The sequence below is a fragment of the Pygoscelis adeliae genome, unplaced genomic scaffold (genome assembly GCF_000699105.1).
Source record: "Pygoscelis adeliae isolate BGI_AS28 unplaced genomic scaffold, ASM69910v1 Scaffold77, whole genome shotgun sequence".
In the NCBI taxonomy this organism is placed as follows: Eukaryota; Metazoa; Chordata; class Aves; order Sphenisciformes; family Spheniscidae; genus Pygoscelis; species Pygoscelis adeliae.
In genome coordinates, this window is record NW_008825216.1 from 1784279 (window position 1) to 1806786 (window position 22508).

At 36.1% G+C, this 22508-nt stretch overlaps 1 protein-coding gene across 1 annotated transcript in view; it reads right to left on the minus strand.

The window, feature by feature from the left end:
- The window catches only part of RYR2 (ryanodine receptor 2 (cardiac)), a 338959-nt gene that overhangs the window by 59416 nt on the left and 257035 nt on the right, over positions 1-22508 (minus strand). Inside the window, exons 74-81 of the mRNA XM_009329215.1 lie at positions 21919-21978; positions 17513-17647; positions 13396-13508; positions 11680-11776; positions 5709-5812; positions 5041-5092; positions 4841-4894; positions 3153-3176 (exon numbers count right to left, since the gene is read on the minus strand). Of these exons, the coding sequence (XP_009327490.1) occupies positions 3153-3176; positions 4841-4894; positions 5041-5092; positions 5709-5812; positions 11680-11776; positions 13396-13508; positions 17513-17647; positions 21919-21978 (639 nt within the window). The remainder of the gene's footprint in view (positions 1-3152; positions 3177-4840; positions 4895-5040; positions 5093-5708; positions 5813-11679; positions 11777-13395; positions 13509-17512; positions 17648-21918; positions 21979-22508) is intronic.

Consider the following 22508-nt stretch of genomic DNA (forward strand, 5'->3'; position numbering starts at 1 on the left):
TGAAGAAAGGCTGAGAGAGTTGGGGTTGTTCAACCTGGAGAAGAGAAGGCTTCAGGGAGACCTTATTGCAGCCTATCAGTACTTAAAGGGGGCCTATAAGAAAGATGGGGACAAACTCTTTAGCAGGGCCTGTTGCAATAGGACAAGGGGGAATGGTTTCAAACTAAAGGAGGGTAGACTTAGACTAGATATAAGGAAGAAATCTTTTACGCTGAGGGTGGTGAAACACTGGCCCAGGTTGCCCAGAGAGGTGGTGGATGCCCCATCCCTGGAAACATTCAAGGTCAGACTGGACGGGGCTCTGAGCAACCTGCTCTAGTTGAAGATGTCCCTGCCCATGGCGGGGGGGTTGGACTAGATGACCTTTAAAGGTCTCTTCCAACCCAAACTATTCTATGATTCTATGTATAAATAGCTTATACTGTAGGTGTGGAGAGTGAAACCACGTATAGGTTGCATCCATTCCATTATGGGTAGGAAAAACTAACGAGAAACACATTTTTGCATACCAATTGCAATGTTTAATTCCTAAGAATTGATACATTGATCATGGAGTCTGACCTTAATTCATATCATTCTTTAACAAAAATAATTACTTATTGTAAATACATGGTATATGGTCACTCCATTTACGCAGGCTTTGCGACAGAGATAACAGTGACCATCTCTGATGGGCTAAAGCCTTAAAAGGTTGCATTATTTGTACGTACTGAAACTTGCAAGTCCTTCTGTGCCTGAGGTAAGTGACGCCACAATGTATCATTTTGACAAAAATCTAGTGAATACAAAAGTCTGTCATCGAAGTTGCTACCAGTAACAGGGATGAAGAAAACTGTCATGGGAAGCTCTATCTCCCCCCATTTCTTTTCTTCCTGTGAAGAGCCAATTTAAACCAATTGATTTTAAAAAGATGAGCTGGGTTTTGATTCCTTTTTTTGAGTTCCCATCCTACACATATTTAGAGCACATTAATATGTAGCAAACCAGTAGAGTTAGTGACTCAAATGCAGAAACCTATTTGCATTCAGCTAGTGAAACACTTTGATTGGAAAGATTTCCTATCAGATAGAATCAAGGGGGACAGTGACACCAACTCTACAGGGAGTCAACTGAGCGTCTGTTCAATATGATAGAAAGTTAACTTGGAGACAAAGGGCAAGGAGCAAAGATAATCATAATAATTCAAAGCAAATACTAGCAGGCAAATGCAAGACAGGCACATAGTAACGCACAGACAACTGTATTGTGGGTTTATATTGTGACCTCCCTACTGCGCACACAGTGATCCCAATATGGATTATTTGTACAAAAGTGAGACTACACTGCATGAGATATGGGCATGAAAATTGCCGATAAAATACACTCGTTGTTTTTATCACATTCTAAGCTTGCCCAAAGGTCTCTGTTGCTCTGACTGTGAAAAGATTCAGGACTTCAATCACATTTTTAAAGTCTAGAGGAGCAGTAGAGTTTTATTCCCATACAAATTGAACAGTCAGTCTTTTCACATGGACACAGAGCATGGAATAAAAGAAGTGCCTTCAACATTGAACTTTGAGATAGATAGGTTGACAGAAAGAAACACACAAATGCACATACACACACAGCTGGTATATATGGTCTCATATCTTTACAACTGTCATGTATGAAGGAAGCAAGGATTATTTATTGTTGTGGTTTTTTTCCCTTTTCAAACACTTCTCAATCAGCAAGACAGAAGATTTGCTATGGAGTGTACAGCATTTAGTGTATGGTAACCACGTGGGCAGAGTGATAGACATGTAGTATTTGAATAGCTGAATTAATGGAATAAACAAAGAAGAAATTACACTATTAGATTGCTTATATACTTCCTTTGGGGTTTTGTAGTATGTACTTTGTGTTTGTGGCAATTACAATACCTTTTAAATAACTTTTTGTGAATCTGTGTGAGCGCATTCATCTTCCAGAATAATGCCTTTATCCTATGAAGGTGGAACAGATCTGTGCAAACTTTTGAAGGAGTAAGAGTGAAGTTGATCCTGGAATACATCTTCTCTTTCCACAGCTGTATGGGAACCTCTTTCTTTTGTGAATTGAATGTTAATAGAAGCGCTAGCAAACAAAACACCAAAATCATCTTGCTCTTTTCAGTGGAGAAGGTTATAATTGTTCCCCATACTGCCATAGGCAATGGACTTTGAAGCTACCTGACTGGAGTCTGACCATCAGCTAAATCTGTGCATTCCCAATCTCAAGCAAGTCATCTCTACTTAGTCTAGCTGTCATTAGCCACACCACAAATAACTATATTTAAACACCTCAGAACCAAAAATTAGCTACTCCACACACCCTATCTCCTCTCAGAACATCAACATTGTGGTGCTATCAGCAAGCAGCCTAAGTCAACAATGGGAACTGAGACTTCTACTTGCATGAAGTAGGCAAGTAGGCTGGTGCTTAAGCCATGGGCCATCTTTTAGAACGAAATGGTGAGACTTTCATGATGAGAGACAAAAGACTGTGTAAGCAATTGAGTCACTAAAAAAAATTAACACTGTGAAATTTCAGAGCTATTGCCTCCATGCTTTTAGAGAAAACATGGAACAACTAGGAATCACTTCAGGTATGGAGTAGTTATGGAGTTTCTATCAAATACTAACAACAATGAAGGCTATGGACTCAGCCTGTTCCAAAGGATCTGAATCACAGATAAACTATAATATAATTGATGCTCTCTCTGTGACAAACATTGGAAATAGAATTCTACTACTGTATCAGAAATGCATGTCTGCTAAGATATAGAAGAAAAGTCCAACTGCTTTCCCTTAAGAGCCAAATAAATGATTTTAATCATTCAAATGAAATTATAACCAGAAAGAAGATAACTGATGCACAAAAGGCAAGAACAGCAAAACAATATGAACAAGCCAAATGACACTCTGTTTTCCCCAAAATGGCAATGTAATCTTATATGACATATTTTGCATAAATAATTCTTGGAGTCTTTAAAAACAGTTTGTGCACAAGAAGGGTTTGGTAGAGATGTCATGCTGGAACTGAAATGTTAAAAACATTTTCAAGACCCTTTAGTTGAACTTATCCGAGATGTTGGGCCTAAAAAAATCACAAAATTAGACCCAGACAAATACACACATATTTTTTTGTTTTACCTTGCTGCGTTGTGATCCTGTCACCTTAAGGAAGGGCAAGGACAAGAAGCGAAATAGTAATAAGAAAAAGAACTCCAAAATTTTTTTCTGCAGGTGACTGACCAAATACATACACAAAATTGTCTTTTGAACAGATTAATACATTATTTGAACAAAAGTTTCATAGCTACAGAAAAAATAATAATGAGAAACAAATTAATAGGATCTTCTCTCAAAAGATAAGGTTGAATGCTGAACAAGGAACCCATTATAATTTAGGTAAGGGGCACTAATAAATCCCATACTGATAAATTTGTTCATTCACCTCAATGACTTCCAATTTATAAGTTTTCACATTTAGAAGCACAAGACTTCTGGTATCTAACAAGCATGCAGGGGCTAACTGAAAAAAGCTTACAGAAATAAATATTCTTTGTTTAGCCAATGATACGTCATACATTGCATTTCCAGGAAAAAAACACAAAACAAAAACAACAAAAAAAAAGAGCACCGAAATTTGGATTCATACTTAAGATATTTACCAAGAAACAGAAATGTATATATTGGGTACTTTAGTTGTAACTCAACAGGACTAGAACATCTGAGTGACTGAAAATAATTTGATATTGGTATTCTTTCTGATTTCTGTATACAGCCAAATAGGCAATACGTACTTAAATAATTCAGTGCTATCTCATGCATGTAGAAAACATACAGAGCATTTGATGTGTACAAAACAATGGGAGTAAAAGTAAACACGCCCCAAACCACTCCTCAAAAATCAAAACAGCACAGGTAGTTTCATATCAAATCCATCAGTATATTTAGAAATATTTTAAAGAAATAATAAAAGCATGTATTTCATGTTTCTGTGTTTTAGTAAAGATACTAAATATAAGTATTAATTTATTTGAAAGATAAGACAACTTTTAATATCAGAATTATAATATGCTAGAATATATTAAAATATTAAAAATATTGACAAGCTAATTCCCTCAGTGCCCCTCAGAACAGACAAATTTCTTGTAAACTCCATTTTATTAATGGAAAAAGAGAGACAGATCCCAAAGCAAACACATGACAAGGACTCATTTCTTACTCTTGTAATCAACTCATGTAAGTGTGTTTACTTATATAGTGATGATCACTAAAAACTCAACATTAAACAACAATAAATACAGATTTCCTATTCTCAGCATAAGAAAAATCTTGGCAGTATTGATGAATAAAAGCTCACCTTTTACTAAGAAGCACTAATATATATGTAAACATAAAAATACTGTATAAATTACTGGTACTGAATGTGAATGACTACTGCAACAAGCAGTATTATTTCTGTATTTTAACCATCCAAACTAAAGGTAGGACGTGATATTTTACAAGATACAGCCTGTTATTATCAGACTTCCAGAATAAGTTACTACCTATAATGTTTCTCTTCAGCAACTAAAAAGTTAAAATCAATCAGATAAACATGTAAGAGCCATTAAATTACTCTCTATATAATCTTATATTATATGACACTACACAGGTTTTTGTTTTACTACTATGAATCTGGTGACTCATATCTGCCAATCCAGCTTCTGACATGCAGTTCACTGGCATAATAAGCTGCAGTAAGCCATGAACCAAGAAACATAAATGTCAGTTGGAAGCTATGAAATAATGTCTAACGTGACAAGAAAAACAAAACAGAAGTATAATCTTACTTCAAAACTCTTCACTTCTTCTTCACCATCATCATCTTCTTCATCATGGCAGCTCTGATACCATGTAGAAAGAAAACATTTACTGATAAGTCAGGGGTGGGGGGGGCTAAGCCTTCCATCACTTTACACATAATTTCTCTTGATCTTCTTCATTAATTTTATTAAAACAGAAAAGATGTAAAAAATAGCAAAAAAGTTACCTTTGCCATAATGTCAGCATAAGCCATATACAGGAAATCTTCTTCCAATTTGCTGGTTAATAGAGAGATGAAAGGGAAAATGAGGAAGATTAGAGCCATTATAGTAGAATTGGAGCACCAAAATATTTTTAAGCACCTTAAAAATCTTTTTAAAGGATTTCTATGCTCATAATGAATTACAAAAGTCTTTCTGGAAAGTGAGGACTTGATTAACTAATACAAACTGAAAAGTAAAGACAGCTCAGAAATTCAGAAATTCAGCTTCCAATGATGAGAACATAGTTAATTTTTCAATTATACCTAGAATATACTTATATTTCACATTCAGAATGTAACTGTCAATAGGGAACACAGACAAAAGAGAGAGGTGTAGCAAGTCCTGAACACAGAATCCATAACTATGAAAAAATTAGCATATTTATGTTAGAAAGGGGCATCTATTTGTCTGTAGAAAACTCCTTACATCTCATAATATTATCAGTCATGTTAAAATCTCTACGTACCACAGGCTAGAGAGGTTTGAGTGTAATTCAAACTCACCATATGTACATACGCACATGTTTGGCCTAGCCTATGCAATCTCACTTGAACAGAGACATGTATAACTTCAAATACAGGAGTAATCTGAAAATCTGCACGTACTCTGCAGTCTCTCACACCACCCTTACCATTTTTCAGTCAAGGCTGTTCGACTGAATAGCAGAATAAGTTGATGCAAAGGATCAACTCTTTTAAGGCTTTCATCTTCTTCCGGTGGTTCCTCCCCAGGTTTCTTTAGGGGAAAAAAGATTTTAAAAGGATATTCAAATGTTTTACTCTATGCAATTCATTAAACATTAAATACTCACATATGTAATTTTGATTTGGACAACCAGGAGGAAACAAGTTCCAAGCAAAGTATGAAAAACCTGAATCCTGACCGTGTTTATGACCATGAAGACTTACAAAGACAATACCATTTGCAAAGCTTTGGATTTCCTCTCCTCATAAAAACTAACCCTCTTCCCTAGATTCTGAAAATAACTTCAATCTTTTACTGCTGTTATCCAGAACGAGTGGTAACTAGATGCCATCATTTGCTATTTGTCCTGATTTTGGCAGGGATAGAGTTAATTTCCTTCCTAGTAGCTGGTACAGTGCTGTGTTTTGGGTTTAGGATGAGAACGAAGTTGATAAGGCACCGATGTTTTAGTTGTTGCTAGGTAATGTTTACACTAGTCAAGGACTTTTTAGTTTCCCATGCTCTACCAACTGAGAAGGCTGCAGGTGCACAAGAAGCTGGGAGGGGAGCACAGCCAAAATGGCCAAAGAAACATTCCATACCATGTGATGTCATGCTCAGTACATAAACTGGGGAAAGTTGGCTGGAGGGGCTGCTGCTCAGGGACTGGCTGGGCATTGGTTGGCAGGTGGTGAGCAATTGTACTGTGCATCACTTGCTTTGTGTATTATTATTATTATTATTACATTATTATTATTTTAGTTCAATTATTAAACTGTTTTTATCTCAACCCACGAGTTTTTCTCACTTGTGCTCTTCCAGTTCTCTCCCCCATCCCACCGGCAGGCGGGGGGAGTGAGCGAGTGGCTGTGTGGTGCTCAGTAGCCAACTAAGGTTAAACCATGACACTATTATATTGTCTGTTCCTCTCTATGTTAACAAGCTTCATCAGCTAAAAATTAGAATGCTCTGTTCCAAGTCTTATGCGAGGTGTAATGTTCGCTGAGGAACACTGAGAGGCTTTAAGGGAGAAGAAATCCAAACTTGAAGCTCACCAATAGTTTTAGACAGAAAGAGCCATATCTACCAACAATAGTAATGCTGGCAGGATGTAGAATTTTAGAAGATGACAAATCAATAATGTATAAAGAATATTATATATCATTCAATAACATATATACACACACAAATGTTTTTTTTTTTCCATGTGATTATTTTGCTTTCAGCAAACTAATCTAGACAGCTCTAGTTAGTTCACTCTAAAAGAAAAATGTAGTCCTAAATACTACAATGGCAACCACCAAAGCAGTGTTTTGAAAAGAATCTATACAAAATCTGTCCTCTGAATTCTTGTCTTTTTCCAAAAGACATTTCAGAAAGTAAGTTTTGCATATCAAGTTATTAACAAAATTGCTTCATCCAGACATATTTTACTACAAAGCATCAGGTAGCTCAAAGAAAATTGGTTGCATAAATTATGCCCACTCTTCCTCTTGGTTTTCACCTAGCAGTACACACTAAAATAATTGAAATAAACAATAAAAGAATTGCATGCATTGATAAGACTGCCCAAGTAAGAAATCATTATAATGTCAGATGTTATCTGTTAGCAATAAGGAAGGGTTGGCCACATGACAGATATAAGGAAAACAGATTGTTTTGCCTATTAAGAAAAAAATTGTGTGTGCTAGTGTCAAATACATTCCTGTGGGAATGCTTATAGATCTCTACATGTACTACACTTCTTATGTGCCTGTGAAGGCCACCTTTTCCACTCAGCTGTACCAAACACAGAATCATAGAATCATTAAGGTTGGAAGAGACCTCTAAGATCATTGAGTCCAACCGTCAACCCAACACCACCATGCCCACTAAACCATGTCCCTAAGCACCGCATCTACACTTCTTTTAAATACTTCCAGGGATGGGGACTCAACCACTTCCCTGGGCAGCCTCTTCCAATGTTTAACTACTCTTTCAGTAAAGACATTTTTCCTCATGTCCAATCTAAACCTCCCCTGGCACTTGAGGCCATTTCCTCTCGTCCTATCACCAGTTACTTGGGAGAAGAGACCGACACCCACCTCGCTACAACCTCCTTTCAGGTAGTTGTAGAGAGCAATGAGGTCTCCCCTCAGCCTTCTTTTCTCCAGGCTAAACAACCCCGGTTCCCTCAGCCACTCCTCATAAGACTTGTTCTCCAGACCCTTCACCAGCCTTGTTGCCCTTCTCTGGACACGCTCTAACACCTCAATGTCCTTCTTGTAGTGAGGGGCCCAAAACTGAACACAGTGTTTGAGGTACGGCCTCACCAGTGCCGAGTACAGGGGCACGATCACTTCCCTACTCCTGCTGGCCACACTATTTATGATACAGGCCAGGATGCCATTGGCCTTCTTGGCCGCCTGGGCACACTGCCGGCTCATGTTCAGCCAGCTGTCAACCAGCACCCCCAGGTCCTTTTCCGCCAGGCAGCTTTCCAGCCACTCTTCCCCAAGCCTGTAGCACTGCATGGGGTTGTTGTGGCCAAAGTGCAGGACCCGGCACTTGGCCTTGTTGAATCTCATACAGTTGGCCTCGGCCCATCGATCCAGCCTGTCCAGGTCCCTCTGCAGAGCCTTCCTACCCTCGAGCAGATCAACGCTCCTGCCCAACTTGGTGTCGTCTGCAAACTTACTGAGGGTGCACTCGATCCCCTCATCCAGATCATTGATAAAGATACTGAAGAAGACCAGCCCCAAAACTGAGCCCTGGGGAACACCGCTCGTGACTGGTTGCAGCTGAGAATTCACTTTAGTTGACACATATGCACAATGATTGTTTCACACACTAGTCTATGATGGCCATACAAGGTTCATTTCACATTTTGCAATATGTGACAATATTTTCAGCATCAATAACAAGATCTGAACAAATTATAACTCTAGTTATATCTCACTATTATGGTAGTCTTCCCCTGCTCTTTATTTCAATCTCATTTAAGATGCTGACCTTTCTCTTTAATTAAATGGCAGCATTCTATACTTGGTAATGTTATCAACCAGAATACCTCTCCAATGTTATCAAAACTCACAAAGCAAAAGGACAGAACTTGTATTAATGTTTAATACAAGTTATTAGTTTTAATAGATTTAACTCAAATTAAATGAAGGATCAAATTCACCAATGACTGAGTTAACTAGAACTTATTATTAGGCATAGCATGAACACTAGAACTAATGATTTTCTGATATTTCTGGGAAATAAGTATTCTTAATTTTCAATGTTTTGAGACATTTGCCCTATAGTTATTTAAGTGTAAAATAAAAAGCTTTAACTGAATGTAACATAAGAGGATAAAACAAATAAGTTTGGTAAGTTTTAGTTGCCATTTCTAAATGTTGGAGTTTTAAAAGATTTAATTTTTATATAATCTAATTATTAAATGTCCATTAAACATATTGTTCTTATAAATTATGTCCAGTAATGCCTACCAACAAAAGTAATCAACAGTTTTATCACATAAGCTTAAGTGTTCATATAACCTTTTTAATTAAAGCAGAAGCATTTTAACTATTAATAAAGACAGTGTTGAATATCCTATGATTTTAATATCAAATGTTAAAAATCTAGTTCTCTTAGAGACTTGATCTGTTGAATCAGAACTAATAATCAGCAGAATTAAGCTCCTCAAATAGAGGACTTGTGTATACTTTTTTCTTTTAATATACAGAGGCGGAAGAAGTAGTGCCACTTTTGTATAATAGACTTAAGGACAGAAGATTCAGGGAACAAAACTGCAAGTTTGGTCCAGTCCTCTGGTTTAGGGGACGCAAACACTCATTTCTCACATCCCAGAAAAAGCCCTTACCACAGGTCTATAAATTGCCTGGATCTGGCCAAGTCAGGAAGGAGGTAGTTTTTACTGCATTTCTTCCTTTAAATTATTTTTACATAGCAGAAAAGAGAGTTCAAGATTCTCAGTATTGAGAAAGAACATACTACGGCATACAACATTGTAGTTTACTGACTACACAGAGTTAAAGGACAGGAAGTCTTGGCTATAGTTTCTGGGCCCTGGACTGTTCCAGATTTCTACCTAATATGTGAACAGTTCAGAAACTTCAGACAATCCTTCAAGCATACATTAGCGAACCCAAGGCTCCTCCTTTCTCCCCTTCCAGACAAGTTCTGCCACCACGGCCGGGGCTGTGATTCCATTTCGACAGTCCAATAAATCTTTAATTCCTTACTACACCAGGGTACAGTTTCTCTAAGAGGGACGGAGAACTTTCACCAGCATCACAACCACATCTTTCATGAGGACCACACAACAATCTGAGTCAGTTCCACAGAGCTGAACAGTAGAACCTCAAACTCTCATACTCCAGGAGAGTGCTCTAAAGCAGCAAGAATGTGATAGAAATTTATTTAAAAGACACATAGAATTTTGTTTGCTCTTTTGAATGAAAGGTGTAATACATCTCTCCTTAAGAGGGCGCTGGAGACTCACTTATCTGTATGCTTGAGGAATTACAAGGGAATGCCTGTAGTCCTTTACTAAAGGATGATATAGCAGCCAATCCAGTCTGTTTCTGTCTTCTCTAAGACAGTTTTTCACATAAGCTACCTGCCGGCAAGGAGTTCTTCATAAACTTAGCAAAGATATGGTTTCTTAGAGGAGATAAGGAGACAACCCTTTATGCCACAGTGTAACCAAATGATCATGCTGGATTATTACTTCACACATACATACCTGCACATACATACACTCATGCAAAGAGCTATGTTGTTCCACGTTCCATATCTACACACACATGCTCTCAACTGCTAAAACATAACTATTTTTGGCAATGAATATGCAGTATTTAAAACATTTGCAGTGTGTGGGGACACATGAAGATATCAGCTTAAAAGGTTGCATACAAAGTAAGTATTTGCAGAAGTCTCTGGCTTTTTCACAATGCGTTGATGATACAATGAGGATGCCACAAGAAATGAATTCTGCATGTGTGCAGGCAAAAATGAACTTCCATGGTCTGCTTGTTTTGAGCTCATTGCTGCTGATCTTCCTTTCACTATTTTGATCCTTATTTTCAAAATTGTTCACAACTTGGGCAGCTGGTTTTAAGCATAAGCTTTAAACAGTAAAAGCAAATTATTGTTTTTTTCTAATAACAATTTTCCAGTTAGCTTCCTGTCTCTATTGCAGAGAGCAGGCTCTCCTCAAAATAAAAAGATTGATCTCAGACTGTGTTCTATTGGACCTCCCAGGGACTGAATCATTTCCTAGTACTAGTTCTTGCCCAACCCTAGAAAGAACTACATTTCTGAGAGACAATTGTAAGGGATGAGGACACAAGGCTTTATTGAAAAATCACCCTGGGGATTTACCAGGCTAAAGACATGGCTCTAACACTTTACCGTTGGGAAAAATCCTCACCTCCCTGACAAGAGGATTCTTCTGCGAAGAACCAGCAGACTCTGTCTGCTTCTGAGGGACTGATTATTCTAAGACTAGAATTCCTTTAGTTTCATGTTCTAACCTTTTGACTTAAATGGCTTTAATGTGGGTTATGAAGCCTTCAAATACATAAAGGTTAACTGCAAAGAAAGAAGGGAATAGGCTTTTCCCCTTCTCCACAGGGCAGAAGATAAGAGATAGAGGAATGACAGCAACTGCGAGTGATTTAGGCAAAAGTTTAAAAAGCTTTATAAAAGGTTACTGAAGCTCTGAAGCAGACTGCCTGAGGGGGTTCTGGAATCTCCATCACTTGTAATTTTTAACACACTGTCAGAGTGACTTGGTTACAGCTCACCCCTTTGGGTAGAGATAGCTTAGATGATACCTTATGTATCTCACAGACTTATAATTATTATTATACAAGATGAATGTTAACTCATAGTACATTCCCACAACCCTTTGCACCCAGACGTACCGCTAAGTCTTCTATCAGTTTGTCTTCAAAATAGTGTTCTTCTGTTTCAATCCAAGATTTATCATAGCCTTGAAGAAAGAGATTGACGGCTCGGTGCCTAAAAAGGGACATTTAAAACAAAAGCTGTAAACTTTTAAAGAGAAGATTTGGTCCACATGAATTTCATTTAGCTTGAAGAACTGTCCAGTCACTACAACTAAGATTTAAAAGGAAAGCAAAATTTCTATAGTAAAACCTGCCAAAAGCACCTATTTTAAAAATTAAGTTTACATTAAAATGTTCTATTCAAAACTGTGTCCCATTAACTTGTAAAACTGGTATTAAAATGTAATAATAATGATTTTAGGAACAGATAATAAAAAGAACTTTATAGAAATTTAAACACAGATAAGAAATAAAATAAATTATTTTGCTACATTAGTGAGTTTTATTTTTAAAATAAAATATTTTCATATTATTTTTAATTTAAATATCAGGATAACAGCAATAGATAACTTTGGTTTGTGCTCAAATAATTGCATTTTTTTTAATGTTCAGGATTAGACTTGCATATCTAAAATGATACTCCTTTTTTTTTCCAAACTCCATGAAATTAAGTGCATGATGAGGTTAAGGAAAAGAGGGTAAGCCAATGATGATGTTTACTGGGTTTTGTTTTTTTTTCTTGAGGATTCAGTGCAAAATGGACTGTGTGACAACCAGTTCTCCATGAAGAATTTTATCAAACATCTTAATTTTTTTAAACAACTCCCAGCCTATTATACTGAAAAGGAAGAAGTATAATTAAAATATACAGGAATGCTAGTTATACGCAGGTGACCTACTTGTTAAACTAAAAACAGCTACAGGTGGAAATATCTTTGTTCTGTTTTCAACCGTCACAGCAGCCTCATTTCAAGCTAGTATGCCCTTGTGCTTCCTGGGACAGACTTTAAGATTCATCCTACTAACTGGTAATAGTAGTAATATGCGTACTTTTGGGAAAAACCAAGAATATTATTATGTTGAAAGGATCAGATGCAAGTGTTCTGGAAATTATTTTCAGCAATTGCATGAAAAAACAGATGTGTCTACTTTTTCTGAATGTTCATTCCTTCCAGAATCTCAGGATTCTGAAACTTGCTTGACTATAGATCCCATTCTCTACTGAACAAGAAAGAAGAAGAAAAGGAGCCACAGGAAAAGGTGTGAAACACCTAGAGTATGTACATATATTTCTTGTCTAATAGAATGCTCTTCCCAAAAGTGCACAATAAATAGACAAGTTTTCAGATAAATAGTATCCGTTTATTTCCTGCATATAGAACATTTAGCATCTAATAATGAAGGTAACTCATATTTCCAGAGCTATACCATGGCTTAGGAGGAAATTTATCTCCCAAGATGATATTACAGTGACACCAATATGTCCATTTCTGCATTTATCTCCTATGAAAGGTGTCTACTTTTCACAAAAGAAAACATACCAGGGCGAACAGGTGGAATAACAGCAGGAGGAGAGAACCAGAAATTTAAAATTATACTTTTTATTATTCTTTTCAGACAATATATTAGCAGAAAATAATTAGATCTATGAAAAGAAAGTAATATACAAAGTACATTACCACACAGTTTATCAATTACCAGTTTACATGTTCTTCTTCCTTTTGATCTCACCAAATAGCACTGTATGAACATAAATGCATTTGTGAAAGATAGAACAAATATAGCGCTTACCTTGGCAGATTATACAATGGTGCCATTCTAAAGCAGGCAACTACTGCTCTTTTCCTCTGTTTAGACAGCAGCTTATGCCACACTGCTTTTTTGGACCGCTGAGGATGCTCAACCTGTTACATAAAATACACATGGAAAAATAAACAATGTGGCAATGTCCCTACTGTCTGGGCATAGTAATAATAATAAAAACGTGAGATAACAGATAAATCAAGTGGAAAGATAACAGAAGAATAATAGATGGGAAAAGGTGTTCTAGACAGAGTTCAAGTGATCAGCCAAATTGTAGAATCAGAAATTAGAAAATAAAAGCAAAAATCTCCCTTTCCTTGTATGATATATTCTCCTTTTTTACTTCATCCTACTTCTTATATCTTTTAGATAGCATATTACCATCATTGAGGCCACGTCTCAGGAAATCTTAACTTCTAATACAAAGAATCTTCACTCTTTCTATCTTTTATATGTAACTCTTTACATATGTACAGGCAAATTGTGCACCTTCACATTGCCTCAGACAATACTTTTAAAGGAATCATCTTAAATACAATTAGTCTTTTATTTGTAATATTTACTATGACCAGCTACAATGGAAAGGAATCAACTTTAAAAATGAGAGACAGGCATGAAGACGTAGTTAGGACTAAATCCCTTCCATGAATCTGCACAGCTAGAATGAACACGAGAGACTCCAACACACTTCAACTACATTTCAAAATATTACAGCTCTGTCTTCAGATATATTCTCTTTCTATCATTTGATTTAACCTAGACAACTCTTGTAGAGCTAAGGGGGTGGATGCCTTTTGTGTGGGGCTGTTTCTTTGTTTGTGGGGGTTTTGTTTGTTTCTATTACGGACAACTGTGCTAGTGGAATAATAGCTCCTCTGCCTCCCAACATCATCAAATGAGTCAATGGAAGTTAGCATCTCTGCCCTGAAAGACTTGGTGATTCTCCCTTGTAATAAAATAAAGCATTTTGTTTAAAATATGTAGTGATTAGGATGTTTATGTAGACTCAATATTCAATCCAAACATAGTTAACCAAGAGGACTTTTCTAGTTTAGTGAAATACAAACAATTATTCATAGTTAAATGATAAACATTTAATTAAACAGACTAAAATACTGCCAAGCATTCAGTGAAATGGATAATTACACTTGTAAGATTAAATGGTGACATTCTAAAACAAGTTCCTTCCAAAAGATAAAATACAAATGAAAAATATTTGTTAAGAGACAGGATAGAAAAGCGTTCACTGCAAACATATTTACAGTCACAAAAAAAATTCAGTGCTAATAATTTAGAAGTCAGACAAACCCAAATGTGAAAGTAAGGTAATTAGTAATATCTTCACAAACAACTATAAAACTCTCTATACTTTCCCAAAAGAAAAAGCCTCGGCTTATGCAAGCAGATCTCTGAAAATAATAAAAACAAAGAAGTTAGCTGCGCATGAAAAGAAAATACAAAGAATGAACTATCTTTGCCAGTGCAATAAGGAAAGCATTCGGAGTATGCACATATGGAGAACAGAGTATTTGTATATGGAAAGCAAAGGATTACTCAAGACTATCATAAAAACAGACCCAGTGCTCACATATTCATTATTTTTAAAGACATTGAATTACCGATTTCAGTAATGAAAGCACCTGAGCACTTGTCTACAGAAGATAAGTAAAGCTGTGGGGCCAAATCTTTAAACAAATAGGTGCAAAGTACCCAGAATAAGAGCAGCCAGCATTTACTTCACTATAAGTCATTGTTTAAGTCTGATGAGAAGGATTGATCTGAAATGTCAATCTGGTATTAAAATGGGAATCCATCCTGTTCTGTACTACTGGATTCTATATGCTGTGAGATAGATCCTATGACAGAACATGGAAAACACAAGGATCATATACCTTGGGTTTCACTCCCTTGAACAATTTCTCCAAATTACACAAGCTTAACCAATTTATATACATGATGGTATAGCTAAAATGCCAGAAATCAAGAGATTGTGTTTGAACTGTTTGAACTCAAATACAAGAGTCTAATGATGAATTATGCAACTCTGTACGTGCTAATCAATTTCCTTTCAGCTCGGTTCACTTTGATAAAACCAGGGTAAAAGACCAGACCTTTTGCCCCCCAAGTTTCTAGCTTTCCTCTACTTTTCCTTCTTCCTCACAGCCACCCTATACCCTTTCAAATCAACACCCATCCTCCTGTCTCTCTCTCTCTAGTAGGCTAACTGTGATTGCCATGGATTTACTCCCACATTCTATCACTTTTTGCTTGCTCCACACATATTCACTAACAGGTAAAATTTAGTGACTCCTCTTCATCCTCTTCTATCAAATTGTGTAAGGCTGCTGAACTTGCAAGTCCATATTAAGGCTGGCAAACTATATGAAGAAGAGTTGTGTGATGCAACAGCTGGGACACAGGTATTCACATCAACACACTTTGTGCATTCCAAGATCTCTGAAAGTCACTTTTAGCTATCAAGTGCTGCACAGTGCACATACAAACACTTTCACATATCAGATTCCTACTTGACTGAACCAGTGATCTCATCACAGTATGGAAACTTCCTGACATGGGGTCTGAAAACCTACACAAGCTTCTGAGTGAAACTAACTAATCTAATGAGAGGATAAGGGAGCCTTGAATTCTCAACTGTTCTTTGAAAAGGAAAAAAAATAAACCCTGAGCAAATTTTATATGCAGTCAGTTTATTGTGTAACCAGCAGAGTTCATCTCTGCCACTAGGAATACCCTTCAAGGTAACATGCTGTTTATCAGTACACTTTAAAAAAGAAAGCCTAGAAAACACAGAACAAATCTAAAGTGCAAAATAGCTAACGAATTGGTAAGTAAAATGGGAAAACTAAATTTATCAAGTAGTCTTTGACTGTTAAAATGTATCAACATAGAGGATTTTTTTATTTCAAAATTTAAAGAATTAAGAACTTAAAGATAAGTAATAGACTCTTGTCCCAAGGGAAGGAAAAAAACAAAATCAAAACCAACCAAAAAACACCTAACTTCCAACATTTATTCTTGGCTGACCTATTTCTGGGGACAAGTTTAATCAGAGAGACAAAAGACAAAATTCTATCAGTGCTAGTGGGAAGAAGGACACAAAATAAATTAGAGATTTTTTTTTAATGAAAGTTACTGTAGTCCAGGTCACAGGAGAAGCTCATATATTTATGCAAAAAATATTAGATAAAACAATAGAGCTTCATGCCAGATTCTGAAACAAGTTAAAGATTCTGCCAGAATTTTCTCAGAAAAATCATTCCTCCACCTGCTTCTACTATTTCTTGAATGCAGCAAATAGTATTTGAGCTGGCCAGCTTAATCTTGGTTTGTATTCACCGTTGCACCAGCTTGAACGAGTCTGAGTTCACGTATGCAAGCAGTTTGCTGGACCAAAGAGTAGTCCTGCTAAAACTTCCAGATTATCAAGAATTTTCTGCATTTCAATGCCAGTTTAATTTTCTAAATGCATATATTCGTGCCCACATTCACAGAAACTTCCATACAGATTTTGTCAAGAGGACATTCTTCTTACAATTTTTTTAACTAGTACATAGTAAATGGCTTTCTAAAGCCATCACTAGAGAAGTTGTGTATCAAATCATCTGACTGTTCTACTCCACACAGCTATAATATGCAGCTTCTAACCAGGTATTTATGTAGGTAGATTTAAGTTTCTTGCTACTTCAATAATTCAAGAATCCCAACTGAGGAAAAATGCCTTGAAAAAAGGCATTTTTTCCAATAATTAAGTTGTTTTTTACTCACATTTCATGGCCCATGGAAAATTTAGTGATTACTTCCTGCTAGCTGAAATGTACCAGAAGGAAGGTAAAACATAGGTATCACTTTCTTAGTCTTTTTCCGTATAAATGATTGTTGGATCTGCTGCAAACACACTGCGTGATCAATATGACCACAATATTGGATTACAAAACACAAGGCAAAGCACGTAAACAGTAGCCATCGAAAGAAAGAAAAAAGAATATAACATTAAATACAGCAGGTGAAAGTACAAATGAAAAATGAAAGGCTGAATACTTTTGTTTAGATTAAGTAGCAATGGAATTGGGAAAATGTGTCTAACCTGTTCCAGGTGAAACAGTACATTAGCTATATCAAGGACCCTTTCCACAGTCTTCTCTGGATCTGAGGTATCTTCAGTCCTGTTCGGTAAATCTTTGTAAAGTGCCATCTGCCACCTAATGGCGGGATCCTCAAGCTGCAGGAGAAAGATTTCACATGTCACCAAGGCAAAATGTTCCAAATGTAGGGTCAAACAGTTTAATTAGTACGGAAACTGCTTCAAAGGACAACAAAGCACTTTATACAGTTAACCCACACCTTTACATCGCTAACCCATACAATGTCCACTACACTGACTGGGAGAACAAAACTAAAGACTGATTTGTGCAATGTTTCTTGAGAGCTTCCAGAGAACTAAAAGTCTAATAATCATACAAAGAGCAAATGATCATGGGCCAACAAATAGCACTGGCACCAGCAATGAATATATTATTTGAGGAAAGGGTATGAACGTGAGGCAGACAGACAGACATAACTTTGTACACTGACTTTCCAGTTATTAAACCAAACAACAATGAAGTTGTTGCTCTACTAGTTGAGATTACTTAGTTTTCAGTCATGGAAATTAGTGATATTAGTCTTATTTATGTCTATTTTTGTCATTTTAATTTTTTTCAATTGTTAGAAAATCCTAATTTTACTGACTACTAGCTAAAAAATGAAAAGTTAATTTATGAAAAATGAATTCAAGATGCATTTGCTTATTAGCCCACAAATTATAAAGAACTGTATGACGCAAAATGTCTTTTCTTATTTTTCCCTTTACATTTCATTTTTTCCATTTCAGTGATCTGTGATTCTCTGTTTTACCATTAGCAATCTCTTTTTTGGTTCATTTTGTATCCCCAGTGCTTCTGCTAATCAACACTGATGCAACCCACCTTGCAACCATTTCTTGTGCCAATGACACTGAAGACAAATGCAATGCGTAACCCATTTTACTGAGAGCTGTGGCCAGTGATCATTCCCGATCGTGCAATTTAGGTTTAAGTCACACTGGCCTGGATTCCTACAGTATTTAGGAGCCTAAGCCCTACAGATTCGAATAGGGCTTAAACTCAACACTTACTTTTCTAAAACATCTTTGTGGATCCAGATTTCAATCTGTGCCTAAGATGAAACAATAATGCTAATTCACCTCCACAAAACATCTTATGATACACAGTTTACTGAAGTTCCAGGAATGATTATAAACTTACACAGTCGCCCAATAATAGCTTATTACAACCTAGAAAGCCACAATTGGCAGGCATTTCTTCCACCTTTCGGCTTTTCCATTTCTTAACAACTGTCACATCCACAGTCTTTGTGTGAGCATTTGACTGGATCATCATGATTGGATAGTCCACAAAAGACTTTTTAATCACAGGTGGAGATGTCTTTTGATCTGAGGACTCCTCACATTCTATCAAGGTACAGCTTTTTTGTATAGGTAGTTTTCTAAGGGTATGAGTAGTTGACATTTCAAGGTGTGAATTAGCATGGCTGGAAGAAGATTTTGGTGACTTGAGCTTCATCCATGTCAAAATGAATGCAAGTTTCGTCATCAATTTCTTGAAATAAAAGGCTCGGTACTGAGTAACAGCATGCAGGCATGCAAGGAAAGGAAAGACAGAAACAGGGTGAAGACAAATGTAGACAAAGGCACAAATGCATGAAATAGACGCCACAACATTAATAGCTAAAGATTCAGAAGGATGATTCTCAAACAGTGCAGTTTTCCAAAAAGAAATCAAGATAAATTACATTTTAGCTCTAACATAGATGACAGAACATGGTGTCTGTGAGAAGCAAAAGTGGTTATCAGAAAACACCATTTGAAGAAAGAATGTTGCTATGGTTGGAAGAAAACCAACCTTTCCAAGTAGTAGTATTTTTCCTCTGTTTTGAAAGCCACCTTACACAAACACCATTATAACTAAGTTACATATTAATTCATAACATTAAATAATAATTTAAATTTATAAGACCATTTGGCCTACATTCCTTTTATGTCTGACTCAATCAGACAACAAAAGGGTAGTGTATGCATATAGCATAATGGCATCATTTTTCTTAACAAGAAGCATCATACTCGGCTGTATCTGACATGTACTTGATTCAGTCACGATAGTGACTGAATACTAATGACATCAGAGAATTACAGAATAAATTATATTGTACTTTGTAAATTACTGCTGAATTTAACTTTATACATTATACTTTTAAATAATTAAATTATACACAGGTTTGTTGTGAACTCTAGAATGCGTCAGTGCTAAATGATTCATGAAAAAATATATTTCAAGCCACTGAGAACAAACTACTTAGTAATAGGTAACAAATCATAATAAAGATAATAAATGCAATAATAAATTGAAGTTCTGAAGTCCTAGAAATGCTGTATTTTGTCCATAGTTGAGTTGACTACTTTTCACATACAGGTCAAAACCAGAGCTTTTCAAAGTTAGTAAAGCAATATGTCGATAGCTATAAAATAAAGATAGCTACAGTATCTATTTAGCTTTGTTAGCTACATATTACGTGGTTCCCTTTCAGAACTGTCATCTTCCATTAGGAATTTATTTTACAATTAGGAAAACCCAAAGTCACTGCTGAAAAGTTTACAACTGGAAAATCCATCAATGTGTACTTTGGATTAGCTATGATTACTTTCTTCTTAATTATCAAGGCACCGTGAAATTTCATCAATATAAGAAATTTAAAAGTACTTTTATTCTTATGTGTTATAAACAGAGGAGGTGATACGTTGCTGAACAACAGCAAACTTTTAATTGAAGCAAAGGGAGTTTCTGAAGAGAAAGCACAGATCAAGGTATTAAGAAGTATCATTACTCCAGGGCAACAAAGCAGTAACAGACAGAAATTTCTTAATAGCAGTATGCAGAACGTAACCCTAAAGAAACAAAATAGAAACTGAAGTATTTAAAACAGGAGGACAAGTGCTAAGAAGCAGCATGAAATGCCAGGCAAGACTTACAACTGCATGGCTCACAAAATGGCGACATACACATACTGAAAATGTCAGAACAGAAATACTTATCTTCATCATTAAGAAAACATTACTGAAGTTCACACACAAAATCACAGCACATTCAAGGTTTGTATGTTCATGGCATGCACATTGCTTAAGTGCTGTTGCTCATTAAGATCTTCATAAATGCTCTTTTCTCCCTAGTACTTTGCCTGTGTGGTTTCTTCTGCTTCTCAGTATAGAACAATATTTGCTATATAAGGATAAGTATTTCAAGCTTTTTTTAGGATTTAACCAGATCTTTTGTTTTCAGTGGTAAACTTTTCTATGTGCAATCCCTATAATTTAAAGCTATTGGACTTTTATTTGTAATATTTTATAAAAAATGTTGTTAGCTTTGCAAAATTATGTATCTTCTTGTGAGCTCCCAGAAACCCCAACCTCCACATAATCTTGCTTGACGTTGCAGCGATATACAGAAAACATAAGATGGGAGAAAAATTAATCTTCAGATATTATTCAGGAAAAACCATCCCATTAACAAGTAATTTAAAAAGAAAAAAACAAAACCAAAACATTTATTGCCGTGCACTGAATTGCTGTGGAATCTAGACTTCTGGATGATTCTTAAATACCCTTTCAGAAAAAAAAGCCAGATTTCCAACTCACATGTTTATTCTCTTGTAACCATTTAATGAGCACAGGAAATACTAGTTAGTTTTCTCCTTGAAGTGAATAAAAGGTGGGGCAGGGGGAGGAGGTAAAGGACAATCCTAAATAAAGCACAATCCATAGGTCCGATTCCATCTTCCTTCAATAAAGAAGAAACGTACATCATTTTATTACAATTCCGTATTATGGCTTCTTCTTTGCCATTATTTGAAGCATTAATAAAACCATTCAACTACACTGGGCCAGTTCAGGACTTTTTCCCTAGGGCTATTCATCTGGCACTAATTGGAATTCGATAACAAAAATCTACACTTTTTCCAAAATACTTTCTTTTCCCTGGGCTGAAAAACAGGAACAAAACTGAGCAAAGTGGAGAGTTTTCACTTCACAGAGTATGCCGAAGTGGCAGCTTCCTTTTCCTTTACATTTCAAACTGATACAAAGTAACTGAGCATTTTGCAGATTCTGTCCCGGATAATAGAAGGTAGAGTTTAAACAGTGATAGATCTTGCTTCCACCTCCAATTTCGTATTAATGGTGTGCATAGGCAGAGATTTGAAGGGCCACATGTTATTGTATATAATGCATATATGAACACATTAAAAACCTGACATGTAACAACTGACATGAACAAGTTATTTGACAGAAGAGAAAAAGGACTACAAGTTATCCTAATGAACAAAGGCAGGTTGTCATTATATGGCACCAACAAATGAATTCAAAGGAAAAAAAATCATGTTTAAAAACTGCATATAAATTACCTTGCCCTGGAGATGAAGATTATTGCGGATGATATCTCGTACTTCATCTTCAGTATCTTTCTGTCAATAAATTACAAATCATATAAATTAGGAATAGAAGGTAATTAAGAAAAGATGTGGTTCATATAAATGTCAACCTTGGGCGTAGTTCAGATGATGAATAAAACTGACAATGTGGAAGACTGGGGAAAATCTCAGTGGCAATATGTCTTTTTGTACCAGGCCAGAGCTAGCCACATGCAAACTCATAGGAACAAGTTCTGGATGGCATCATTCATATTTGTCCACAGCAATGCACTAAATGCAAGTCTGAATTAAAATTACATGTATATATATATACACATACTTTAACCAACGTTTGACCACACGAAGCCACTATCATGAACACAGCCTTTTCTGATTTGATTTCTGTTTGTTTTGGAGATCTTTTATAAACATTCCGTTCAGCTGTCCGAAGGTCATATAACTCGCTAGGGTGTATAAAGTAGCACAGCTTGAGAAAGGAGTATATTCCAAATTACAATCACATTATTGCACTGTGAGTTTACTCCTAGAAGGATCACTTTTAAAACAGTCTATCCCTACAGAAA